At 36.2% G+C, this 14,117-nt stretch overlaps 1 protein-coding gene across 2 annotated transcripts; it reads right to left on the minus strand.

Moving 5' to 3' along the window:
* Positions 1-3,352: 3,352 nt before the first annotated feature.
* Positions 3,353-7,807, minus strand: LOC113075939 (ALK and LTK ligand 2-like). 2 transcript variants are annotated; one of them, XM_026248591.1, is made up of 6 exons: positions 7,489-7,807; positions 5,803-6,098; positions 5,610-5,663; positions 5,445-5,525; positions 5,181-5,254; positions 3,353-4,006 (listed from the first exon to the last, which is right to left on the minus strand). In XM_026248591.1, the coding sequence occupies exons 2-5, from the start codon at positions 6,044-6,046 to the stop codon at positions 5,190-5,192; spliced, it is 444 nt and encodes a 147-aa protein (XP_026104376.1). In that variant the 5' UTR covers positions 6,047-6,098; positions 7,489-7,807; the 3' UTR covers positions 3,353-4,006; positions 5,181-5,189. The 2 variants fall into 2 exon arrangements, with proteins under 2 accessions (XP_026104376.1, XP_026104374.1); XM_026248589.1 differs by having other exon boundaries at positions 6,993-7,807.
* Positions 7,808-14,117: the final 6,310 nt, after the last annotated feature.

Genomic DNA, 14,117 nt, shown 5'->3' on the forward strand with positions numbered 1-14,117 from the left:
CCGACTTCCAAATGGCAGATATAGAACATTCAGAACAACATCAGAGAAAGACACTTTATACACGCTCCCGTCTGGGCTTTATACAGCCACCCCCTTGGTTGTCAGTCATCCACACCCAGCTATGTAAGAAATGTAATGTGTGTCTCATCCTCACTGCGTAGCAGACAGCATTCTGGCATTTAACAAACATAAACAGACCTCATGCAGACACTCTACATCGAAACACAGTTACTGGTCTGATGTGTTCAACACTGCTTTCCAAAAGTCTTTGTCATTCAATGGTCTGCAGAACCACTGTTTGAACTCTGAATCTGTAAAAATCCTAAATTAGAGGATTAAAGACTGAAGTTTGGAAAATCTTTTAATTGATTTTGACTCTAAGTTCTGAACATGACCAATGACCGTAACAAATGGAAGAGGTTCTCAGGGGTTATTTTTGTAATTTCATTACCACAGATTTGCTCTATAGGCTTAGATCTCATTATTTGATGTTTTAGGGCCTAATAATGTGAAGATCATATAGGAGAGGAGAGGAGAGGATAGGATGATTACTAGACTTTTGTTGAGCACATGATCTGAGAATGTTCAAAGTAACAATGTATCCGCCAATGAAAGCTCCTCAAGATTATGTCTATGGCATCAAGGCTGAAGGATGCATGTGGCATCAAGGCTAAAGGATGCATTTAATCATTTGCTGAAATACCCATAATTGTATATGGATTACACTGAGTCATAAAGTGGGCCAAAGAAAATATTCTTCATAAAAAGAAAAATTAAGATTTGTGTCTCTGTAATATTTGAAATATTATTACAATTTAAAGTAACTCTTTTCATTTCATATATCTAATTAGCATGACCATTTCAGGAATAATTAATATATATAATTATTCCTGAAATGGTCATGCTAATTAGATATATGAAACGAAAAGAGTTACTTTAAATTGTAATAATATTTCAAATATTATTGTTTAAAGAGGTCAAACAATTTTGTAACATTTTAAACTTAATTAACCAGACTTCTATTACAACACACAGAGACACAAATCTTAATTTTTCTTTTTATGAAGAATATTTTCTTTGGCCCACTTTATGACTCAGTGTAATCCATATTCAGCAAATGATTAAATGTGAATTTACTGTAGAGTAAAACCCTTCAAACTGAGGTGTATTTAACATATTGGTTTGCATTTTTGTTTAGTCCTAATTGTAACAAGATCATTTGAATCTGGCACAAAGCTTGAAAACTGTTTCATGCAACCTTTCGCACAGATTTCTCCAAAGACATTCCAATGTAGAAGCTTTGGAGGTTCGTCATTAACAAAGCAAGTTTTACCAAACAGTTTGGCGGAGTTCATGGCAGGGTGTTGTTTGTAAAGGAAAGGATGGGCAAATGTCTTTTCCTGATCTTACATCCTTCAGCCTTGATGCCACAGACATAATCTTGAGGAGCCTTCATTGGCGGATACATTGTTACTTTGAACATTCTCAGATCATGTGCTCAACAAAAGTCTAGTAATCAGCTTATGGAGTTCTTTGAATGCTTCATGTCACATTTCCGGGAACTTTTTCCAGCATATTACCAACTGGAGCTGGAAAAGGGAACAAGCATTGGAACCTAGAAGGGCTTTTTGTCGAACACCTTTCCAGACAACTTACAAAATTAAGCTTCTCAGTAATGATTTTGGCTTCTGTTAGAGCTGTCTCAAAGAAACTGTCCTTCAACTTTATAAATGGCAAAGCACAAAATGTCTTTCTAAAGAAATAATTTGGCTAAAGCCACAATTCCTAGAATGCATTTATTTGGGGAAAATCATAAATATTAGCCAAATGTAACAATTTCAGCATGATGACGATTTTTAATAAAGCTCGATTATAAATCAATGCTGTTGATTATAAAGCAGTGCTGTTGCTCAGTTGCTCATGTCACAATCGTTGCATCGGTTAAAGCTGACATAGATGTATGAGTCACCAGATTTTGAATGGTTGATTTATAATAATCAGGTGAGATTTGGCCAGTTTTGCACCTGATCTTTGGTTTTAAATCACTGTTATCTGCCCATCCGTGTCACTTTACATTGCCACCAGTGGCTATTTACTGTAACACCATATGACTATGATAGAATCCAAATATAACCAGTATGCCTTTAATTTCCTGCATTATTAAGTTACAGATATTCCATATTCTTTATATTATTCTCTTGATGGTCAGTTTCAGTTATAATAGATGTACCATTTGTTGCTTTGTACTCTTACTCTTACTTGGCTGCTGCCCAAAATGATAGTCAGACCAGCTAAACCACAGTGTTGGCATTAGGCAACTAGTGGGAAGTTCCTTAGCAAGAAAAAAAGAGATACACAGGTATTACCTCAGCAGACTGATATAATTGCTTGCAAAATGGCTGAACGTAACAAGAGAAAGTTTATGCAGTGAACTTGGATGCTAGATGGTTACATGAGTACTCATGTTTTCAGTAAAACAGCAATTCTTTTTAGTGATTTAGTGATTCTGCCTTTATTTTATGGGATGTTTGAACTATAATGTTCTTTAGATTTACTCACCGCTCTGTGGGTTAAAGATGGATAGCTGATCTTTGGCCCAATTAAACACATCATCTGCTTTTATGGTTATCTCTGCAAATCTTTCTTTGTATCTCCTTTGATTTGGTCATTCATTAATTTGATTGTGCTTAAGCTTGTGCACAAGTGTCACTAGCATGACTGGACACATTAAGTAGGAGGACTCTGGAATAGTAACCCAGAGATAATAGAGGGAAAATTCACTTACAGACAGCATACTTATGACATACGTTAATTTATAGGTCAGGTTGACGGGCTGCTACTTAATACCAAACTGTAGACATCCCCAAACACTGGACGGGACTCTGAAACAGCTATAATGGTGAAATTTTCCTCTACTTAATGGACACTGATAAAAGTTGTTGATAAACAAACCAAAAAAAGAATTTGAGATGTTTTCTCTTTCCCTTTTGTTCCTGAGTAGAATGCCATTGCAGACATTATTTGAGAAGACTGTCGCTGTGCTGTTATTACTCAGCTATAAGAGCAGAGTACTACTTTCCCACACCATTAAATGAGTCTCATGCCTCTCAAAGATGAGTTTACAGCCAAAATGGAATGGGAAACTATGAAAAGCAGCAACAGAATAGCATTTATTAGAAATAAACTTAAACTTCATGTCAACATCCCTCATACGTCACATTATATAACAAACATGTTTATTTAAAGATCATATATTATATATATATATATATATATATATATATATATATATATATATATATATATATATATATATATATATATTTACAAACTGAACTCTAACTTAGGCGTTTATACATTTGACAATAGCAATATTTAATAACTTGAATGTATAAATACATAATATATAAGACATTCAATATTGGTAAAATGCAATTAATTTCTTTCACAGAATAAACTGCAACCAGTAGCATTCATCAATGACGAGACATGTCTTGTAAAGACAAAAAAGGCAAGAAAGTATCATGCAATTCATAATTCAATCAAAGGATTTAGCTCTGGCTTTGAGGAATGTGACTTTGAGGTTGTCGTTCAGCCAGTAAACACCTTTGAACATCTGCAAAACAACATCTAAATTATTCTTCAGCCAAAAACTACTGGACACACAACATGTGAAGGCAGTCTCAACTGAGAATATATATGCAGTTGAATGTGACACCCAGAGTTTATCGTTTGGCAGCAGGGCTTTTTTGTGTTTGTATTTCCCATAAAACATTGTCTTCTTCATTTACACCATGACCATTGCCAGTAAACTTAGTTCTACAATCAGTTTTGTCAACTCACAAGATTGACAAGCAGTATATGAGTAGAAAAGGTCAAAAGAGGAGTTCTGTTTCGTGGTAAAAATAGCTATGTTCACGTGATAAATATGATTGTTCACAACTCATTTCATTTCCCTGTTTTTTCTCCAAGGCACTTTTCCTTGGTTCTCTTTAGTTCTTCAGGTCTGTTGAAATATGTAAAAGGAAACAATGATTGACATGGAGCAAAAAAATGACTTCAACACAATATGTCTTAATAAAACCCTGCTGGTAAAATATATGAAATAGATACTAGAAATACATGCTGGAGGACTGATGTATGGAAAAATAATAGGGGGCATTAGAAAGTGCTGATGTTATGTATTTGTTTGTTTGTTTAATAAAAATATGTATTATTATCCTCCTAGATATCTCCGGTTTTATGACTGCACACCTTAAAAATAATAATAATAATAATTAAATGTCTATTTAAAAATACTACCAACTGTTATTATTTTAGAATACAAAGCAATTATAAATCAAGGTAAAAGCTATAATTAGTTTTTACAAGAAACAGGATAAAAAGATCTCAAATAAATTGTGTGATTATATAGTTTATGCTTAACTTAATGATTAGTTTAGTTTATAGTTAAATCAGCACGGACGAGAAAATTGTGCAAGACAGATGGTGAAAGGACTGAGGGTTTAAAGTTAAGCTGAGAACTAAAGCAGTGTCATAAAGAAAAGGGCCGTTGTACATAAGTGTGGCTCTTAACTTCAAGTAGTTAACATGCTTTATGCAGTCAATTGAGAATGTAATACCAGATTATATTCATGTACTTTGTGCCACAGTTTGACCTGTTTTTGCTTTTCTTATGTGTTTTTGTTCAATTAGAGGAACATTGCAGTGTTTAACCCACTTAGTTTTATTTGTATTTATGTCTATTTCTATCAGCCAGTCAACTCACAGAGCACATTCTGAGAACATCTGCACTAGAAACTCCATCAGAACAGCCTTTTAGCTAAAACGTGAAAACCCTTTCATTCCAGTCAGGTGAAGTAATAGCTAATCTGTGTACTCCGTAATATTAGAAAGGTCATAAAACAGTTAGGTGTAATATTTCTCATGTAGAGTTACGTTTAATACGTCTGTACGTGGAATTCAGTGTGTGTGTGTAACCAGAAACTGTCTATCAAGTTCTTTTTTTAGAATGTAGTAGCGAGAACAGTGGGATGATTGTGTCCTTGAAAATAAAATCCAGACATTTGATCACTTAGTGTGTGTTCTGGGCAAATATTTCCACAACAAACATTTTAGCAGTAATATATCACACAGCAGACATGTTTTCTATTAAATCTGTGTATACATTAACTATTCACCTGCAGCATCTATCCCTCTGAGCACCGCTGAGTCTCTGCTAGTCTTGTAAGAAGCCGAGCACATCTTTTATAATCTAGAAAAGGACAAAACAGATTTAAGACATGTACCTTAGAAAATCATAGTCAACATAGTGTGAAACCATCAAAACATGTGCATGCTTAGTCATTCACCTGAATACTTGGCAAAACAGTTCAGATCAATCATTAAAATTAAACATTTCTCACACTCCCATAGCTAATGGTATTCAATGAGGTGGCACTTACAGGCTGGTATTGTGCAGTCCCTGGAATTATGGTACAGTTTGTAAAAGTGTTTACTGCATTTGGGACTGAAATAAAGTGGCCCTTCAAATATACAAAAACAGATATTAAATTGCTGACAGTTCACAAACATAATGAAGCAAGTGCACAGAGAACCTGCTTGCTCACCTGTTAAATGTTTTAAAAACTTCTCCTTCTGTCGAAGGTCTCTCGGAAAGACCTCTGTTAAAATGGAGAAATTCCTCCGGTTGTTAATTGTTATTAAGACACAACCGATCAAATAACCACTACTGTATTCCTACAAGTATGGAACAGTTCTCATTATAACATTTTGTCAGTGAGTGAATGTGGTGATGCTTACCAAGAATGCGTTCATGCTGAATTGCCTTTGTAACTTTAATAATGTCTTTTGTTTTTGCCGACTTCTCAACGATCTCGAGGGGATGCTGTGTGTTTCCCTCACTGTGATGCTCCTGTGCTAGTCTCTCTCTGTCTCTTAGGAGGTCCAGCAGACTGGTGCCGTCCCTGTCTCTTGGTCTGCAGAAGCCGGTGGTGAGGATCAGCAAAAGGAGACCTATGAAGACAGGTGTGCGTACTGCACTCATGCTGAAATGTGAGCAGAGAAAGCCCCTCAGCCCAGCGTCCAGTCGTATAGCCCTGCAAACACACGATCATTTTAGTACCCTGGCACTTATACTCGATTCATATAAATCTGTGTAAAATATTCCATGAATATGTAGTTGAAACATAATTTCTAAAAACATTTAAAGCTGTTTGGTTAAAATGTATATGACTGTACACTAAATACATTTTTGCAATTGTTGTATTATATTATATTCTATAATATTCTATTATATTATTTTTTATACAAATATAATTTAATTTAACTTAAAAAATGTTTTTATAAAGTCTTACATTAAACAGATTATTTGGAGTACGTAAAAACAACTAATATATATATATATATATATATATATATATATATATATATATATATATATATATATATATATATATATATATATATACTGTATATATTTACAAACTGAACTCTAATTTTTTACTAAAAAAATTTAATCCAATGCGTTTAATTCAATATGTTACATGCTTGTGAAAAAGGTCGTAAAAGCTGCATGAATAATAATTGTAAAATAATTAGCAAAAAGCTGTTTTTAATTAGTTTTAGGTGATGTACAGCAGGATGTCAACTTCCCACAAGTATTGTTTTATGTCAACTACATCCTGACGAACACTTAAGGTGTGCTAATAATTAAATAACATCCAGCTAAAATAAGCAAGCACAGTATATTGCGCATTATTATTTCTCTCCTCTTAATATTAAAATGTAATTTGCAACAAATTAACGTGAAAGTTTCCGATTCACTTAAAAACAAGTAAATGTAGCTTCAGGCACTGTCCGATATCTCTAAGCGATCACACCATCACACAGATCTACGCAAGATTCCCAAGTTTTCTCCACTTTTACGCACGAACGCTTCTGCGCAAAGACCCTTTGGAAACAAGTGTTTGTTTGAAAAAGTAACAAATTACCTGTTTTTCTTCGATGCAGATTTAATTTACACTTGTTTCACAGCCTTGTCGCCTGTTTAAAGATTAATAAAGTTAACGCAAAGCACATCAAATAGACTCCGCTGGCGTCGCCTCTCCAAAGGTACTTCCACAGGCTCTAGCGCACCATGACACAAGGACAGCGAGTCTCTTTTATATGTTTAAAGACAGCCGTGGTCATCTGTTGATCGTGTTGACTCGAAGTGGGTGGAAATTGACGAAACTCCGCAGTTTTTTATTTATTTATTTCCCCCCTCCGGTGCGTAAATTTGCTTCAGATCATCCGGCATGGGTTCCTGAGTTTTTAGTGTCAGTTGCAGACGTAAGGAGCTGTCCCATGTGGATTACCCCGGCATGTCTTTAATTAGAAACGCGTTAAGAGCACTCCTTAAAAAATGCATTTTAATTTTGTTGGATCACTGTCTCGTAACGCGCATCTTCCGGTGGTCCAATTTGGCACGAGTGGAAAGATTCTCACCAGAAGTGTTTTCTCTGTCCCAATGGCTCTTTGTACCTTCTTATGAAGTACTACGTGCGACTTCCTTTATTTTAAAGTTTCCACAAAGAGGATGATACAGATTTGTATTTCAGCCCAAAATATAATCAGAAACCATCACGGTAAGAGCTGGAGTGGGAAGGCAGAAAATCCTGGAGACTATCCACAGCAGCGTCTATGAGAAGACTGAGGCCTTCTCTAACTAACATTGGTTTCGTTCTCAATCTCGACATTATACCACTCCCTTTGAGTAAAAAAAAGAAAAGAAAAATCACTCATATTTCATTCCCCTCCTCTTTGGCTGTTGTACACCATTCTGCCGCGCGCTTCCATGTCCATAGCTAATGATAATCGGGATTATATGGGAACTATTATTAATCATATTGCATGGATTTATCTGGGATAACGTGATGCGGTGTCGAGGCACAGCTCAACAGTGCCACACAGTGAATAAGTAAGTTTGATGATGAGTGTTATGATATGTCCACAGGGTACATTATAGAGATAAAAAAATAAAAATAAGTAAATGAAAATTCTGTCATCATTTAATCACACTGTTGTAGTTAAACCTATATTACTTTCTTTCTTCTGTGGAAGAAAAAAGAAGATAAATCAAGTAGTGTTTCCCTTTTTATATTCATATATATACTTTTTTCTTTCTATACTATTGTTTTCACACACACACACACACACACACACACACACACACACACACACACACACACACACACACACACACACACACACATATATATATATATATATATATATATATATATATATATATATATATATATATATATATATATATATACTGTATTCTTCTGGCCCTCATTGACAAAAACAGATTTTATATATTAAAAAACAAGAAAGAAAATCCTACAAATTGCAACAACGTGAACAAGAAACACACTAAACTTGAAATCTTAACTTTATGATAAATAGCTTATGATGTTCCTCATTTATTAGTCACTTTGGATAAAATCATCTGCTAAATTAATAAATGTAAAAAAAAAAAATTTTTCATAAATATTTTAATTAAATGCTAGAAGTTTCAAAGTGACAGCGTGCAGCTATGAGTTCAGTGCAATAAAAACTCCTAAAAAATGAGTAGAAATTATTGTTACAGGATAACTGAATGTAGGGAAAAATACCTAAAGTTGTAAAATCACACCAATGGTCCCACAATTGCTCCTGTTTTGTGCCAAATAAATAATGCATTGTTGTATTTTTAATAGCTCACTTTCCTTTTCCTTTATCACTCACAGCCCCGGTATCATTCTTTCAGTCCTACAGTCTCTATCCCCACCCCTCCCCCCCCACCCCATTAGCCATACTGTACTTGTAAATGAAATGTTCCTGCCTCCCTTATTTTATCATCTGTGGTTAAAGCATTCTTCAAAGCTGCCCCTAGTTATAAGTGACTTACAAAACTTGAAAAAATGCTGCACATGAGCGGGTACAACCAAGATAAAAACACAAGTAGGGGCAAGTTGTTGTAACTAATGAATATCCCAGAGACCTTGAAACCACAAGATTTGACTCATATCTGTTGCGTAGGTATTATTATTATTTTTTTTTAGTTTTCTTAAACCAAACATTTTTTACTCAATCCTATGGTGGCCGAGATAGCTCAACGCGATGCAACTTCAGAAAACACATTCAGATATTAAAAGCACCAGCAAATCAAGGAAACATCTTCCTAAGTTTGACAGCAGGTGCTGCAAATGCTCACAATGCAAACAAATAAATAATTTTATTTGCTGCATGTTTCTTTGTTTGGTTGTGTTGTGAGAATTTGCAGTGCGTTTCTTTATTTTTGGCTGCATTTGCAGCGTGTTTTGTCAAATTGATGAAGCTGGGGTTTTTTTTATTTGCAGGTGCTTTTTTTATGTGCAGTGTGTTTCTTTATTTGGTTGTGTTGTGAACATTTGCAGCATGTGTTGTCAAATTGATGAAGTTGTTTTCTTAATTTGCAGGTGTTTTTTTTTTTTTTTTTTTTGCCACCATACAATCCCTTTCCAAACATTGTAATTATTCCAAAACAGACTCAATTGTTTTGAAAACTTTTTAATGTTTATCTAGAGTGTATACTGTACGAGGTTACTGGGGCTTGTTGTCATGTTTTATCACTTTTTGAATATGCATCATACATTCAAAGACGTGTTATCAGAATATATTATTAGAATGCTAATTGTGCAACAAGTATGTGGTTAAATTTTGTAACTTTATTGAATTAAATCAAAGCAAGAGAATTAAGTCGTAAGCCTACTTTACGCAGCACATGCATGACACATGTTCCCTATCGACACTTCACTTGTACTGCATCTGCTAAGATGCTATGGGGAAAGCTCCTTTTTCTCCAGTGACTGAATCTTTTTTAATAACGCAGTGTAACTGCACAGCCATTGGTTTGCGAACAAATTAAAAACTAACCAATGGCTCGGTAGCCAAGCTGCATGAGCCTATGGCAATGAAGCCCTCTAATATTGGCAGGGCCATCTGGCTATATAAGCAGACATGTCGCCATAGGATTCTCAGATTTCTTCTTCAGCGATGGCGACAATCTTTGCTGAGACTAAGGGACTTGAAGCTTCACTGTTGAAATGCCTCACAGCAGATCAAGACCTCTCTGCTCGGCCGATCTCGCCGCTTCTCACAGCTGCCTAACAGCTCATCCCTAACCCAGCGTGCCTTGCTCTCTCCTCAGAGAGAGGCTTCCCCCATCCTCTTCTCCCAGCCAGACCAACATCCCTCTGCGGCCACGAACAGTCTGGTCTCGTTTGGTAGGAGTGTGTGTGACGCACTTGACAACAGAGCAAGGACGACTACACATCAACTGCCTCAACAGTAGTGCCCTACATAAATTGCCAGGAAGGACTCTCCTCGAGCTGTCTCTTTACTCTAGTAGAGCTACTCCTAGAATGGGCTCAGCTCAACAAGCCTTTGCAAGACATGCTGTCAACATCCTCTTTTACGGATTTCCCCTGATCGCCCTGATCCCACAGGTAATCAGGTGAATCAGGGAGCAATGGCACAGGGTTCTGTTGGTAGCCCCACTCTGGAAGAACCAACACCAGTTGGTGGGCAGGAACAACCTGGTTGTTCGCATCTTGAAGGGGTCTAGGAGGCTTAACCTGCCTCGCCCCGCCACAGTCCCTACATGGGATCTGTCCATGGTGCTGAGGGCTCTTAGGAGCTCTCCCTTTGAGCCACTACAATCCACTGACTTTTGTTCCCTGATGCTAAAACCATTCTGCTACTGGCGTTAGCATTGGTAAAGTGAATGGGAGATCTGCAGGTGCTTTCTGTGAGCCCCGCTTGCCTGGATTTTTAAGGTCATCCTAAAACCAAGGTTCAGGTACAGACACATTGTACATACCATCTCCACCCTCTTCAGAGCACAGGTTATAACTCTATCGGTACGTCCCCCCTTGGAGGAAGACCAGGAGTTAAAACTACTCTGCCCAGTCAGTGCGTTGAGAAACTATATATAGTGTTTCGCCTCAATCAGGCAGTCGGATCAACTCTTTATATTCTTTGGTGGCCAAACCAGAGTGCTTCCAGTCACTAAGCAGATACTCTCTAAATCTGTTGTTTGCGCTAGCTTACTACTCCTTGTGCCTACACTGCCCCATGGGAGTAAGAGCCCATTCCACTAGAGGCATGGCCTCGTCTTGGACTTGGTCTAGTGGTGTGTCTATTGCAGAAATTATGTAGCCATATGGCCCCGTCCATATTGGTGGGCTCTGGTGGGCTTCATCACCATAGGCCATTGTGTAGTTTTTAATTTACTGCATGAACCAATGGCCATGCATTTACACTGCATTATTGAAAAAGCTACAGTCATCGGCGAAAAAGGAGTTTTCCCCATATAGTCTTAGCAGACGCAGTACTCATTCCCGTTTCTCAGGGAACTGAGGTTACATTTGTAACCGAATACGTTTTTACATTTACCTAGAGCTTATAGGGAAGGCATCACTTTTTTTTCTTTGGTAGGTCTTACCAATTCTACCCAAGAAAACAACCTGCCCCGGTAACAGCCTATGGTATTTGTCACAGTGGGAACCTGCCATTGAATAGCATATTATAGACTATTTACAGGTTGTCAGTTCAGTTTAAACAATAATCCAATTCTAAACCTCAAAATTATTCAGTATATAGTTCCCATCCCGATTCCCAATATAAACAAGAACTCAGTTCAATCTTTAATTTAAAATCATGTATGTGTATTGCCCCCTATAGGTCTTGTAAGATAAACAGTAAGATATAAAATTTTACCACACACAACCACAAATCTAGAAGAAAATCTGAATTCAGTGAACAAAAATGTCCCTTCCCACTCAGTTACTATAAGCATAATTTAGCTGTTTTGTAGCATTTGTTGAATATGCAATGCAACACACATTCAATGAAATATTATCCAACTATATACTATGAAAATGGCAACTGTGCTACAATTATGTGCTCAAACATTCTCATTCTAAACCAGATCTTATATGCAAGAGAATTAAGTAGGTCTATTTTATGCAGCACATGCTTGACACAGCACAAACAGTGACACTAAGCCTGCACGTGTGGCCTTTATCTCCTCCCTGCCTCCCTGCAGACCAATCTGTCATCAGACTCTTTCACTTTCGGTCAACAGATCCTGCTCTCATCCACTAGAACTAGCTGCAGTGATCCTTTCATTTACTATAACATATGAAGTGCTTCAGATCAGTCATAATTCAGTGCTTGCTATAACACAAGTCATGCCGACCTGTATCCAAATATGCAGTGTACAGTTCAGCCTACACATTCAGCCACTGATCCTAAAATCCTCCTTAATCTTGGCTCATGCCAGTTCCCTGTCCACAGCCTTAATCCCTGTTGACCTCTTTGCCATATTTGATATCATTGACAACTTTGCAAAACAGCAGTTTTGCTATGTTTGTATGATTAGTCTCATTTGTTCATTGTCACATCAGCATCATATGTTTGGTTTTGACTGAGAGCCAAAGCAGCTGTCCATACACAGCCATACCTGATGATTCCAGTTTTTCCAGGCGTTCTGAGACTTGTTTATAGCAGAAAGTTTGTCGGGAGATTTTTACAGTTTAAAACCGCTGAGTCAGTGAGCTTGGTTAGATAACTGATGTATGTCTAGTGCTATGCTATTAAAGATTGTCACTAACTTTTCTGCTCAAGTCTGTAGTAGATTAAATGTCAAGTAATTTCTAGCACTAAAGTTAATTGTATAATTTAATTGATTCTCCCTATTATACTCTACTGTTCAAAGGTTTGAGGTTGTTTAAGATTTTTTAAAATGTTTTAAATGTGAAATCTCTTATGCTGCATTAATTTGATCAAAAATAAATTAAAACTAATATTGTGAAATATTACTACAATTGAAATGTTTTCTACTGTAAGTTGCTGTATGTTTTCATATAGTTTATAATTTCCTTGTTTTATCTCAAAACAATCTGATTCCATGGTATGAGGAACCTGAACTCATGAATGCAGTGAAATGAAATGTTTGTCGTGTTTGTCTTGGGAAATAGATGTGTGAACATGTCTCATATACCCAGCAAAACTATTATCCCCTCTCTGGATGCGTGTATGTGGTTTGTCGTCTGTAACCTTAGAGACCAAGCAAGCAGAGACACTTCTGAAATGACTCATTCAAGAGCAGAATGCATGTAAGCAGATTTAATCTTAAAGGAATAGTGCATCCAAAATATATATTTGGTCATTATTTTCTCGCCATTTTATCATTTTATCGTGCTGTTATTCTTTTGGAGAATGGAAAATGCATCTCATTTCCATACAATGATAAACTGTCAATTTTTTGCAGCAATTTTTTGCAACTTAATAGCATTTGTTAAATGGAAACGAGCTGCATTACGATTCTTTAAAGTTCCTTTTCTGTTTTGCAAGGATAAAACAAATAAAATAAAAATGGTTTGTAACAACATGAGGGTGAGTAAAGAATTTTAGTTTTTGGGTGAAAAATTACTTTAATCATTGGCTTTGTCTTGCAAACTGCGACAGCTATAGAGATTCACTGTGGTGTTGATGGAATAAACCTTTTCTATGTTGAGCCTTGGGAACAATCTTCAGAGTGAATGCCTCTGTGACGGAGGAAGGATTGAGCGGTTTGAAGAAAAAGTATGTGGTTATTGTTTATATAGGATTACAAATGAATACATTTTTTATACCCATCTATCTTTTCTGAAAGCTCATAGTCCTTTGTGAAATCCTTAGTAAAACATGACTTTACTTGAAGAGTAATTTCACTGAATCTTCAGACAACATAAGCTCTCGATTTGACACCACAGTGGAAAAAGATTTACCATTGCTTGAGGGCTTATACCACATAAATGACTTTCTACAAGTGTGGCATACTGTAAAAGAGGCTTTTTATATAAAACTCAACAATGACAATTTATAAAAAATGTCCTGAATTTTCACATTTTTCGTTTTGGTTTTAGTTACTTAAGATTATATTACGATAATAGAGACTCCACACCATTTTGTCAAGCTGTCTTTGTGTGCATTTTGTCAATACAAAAAAAAAAAATGAATATATATCTGATGGCACATTCATTTCTGAAATGTATTAATTTTAT

Source organism: Carassius auratus, unplaced genomic scaffold, assembly GCF_003368295.1.
Source record: "Carassius auratus strain Wakin unplaced genomic scaffold, ASM336829v1 scaf_tig00018063, whole genome shotgun sequence".
Lineage (NCBI taxonomy): Eukaryota > Metazoa > Chordata > Actinopteri > Cypriniformes > Cyprinidae > Carassius > Carassius auratus.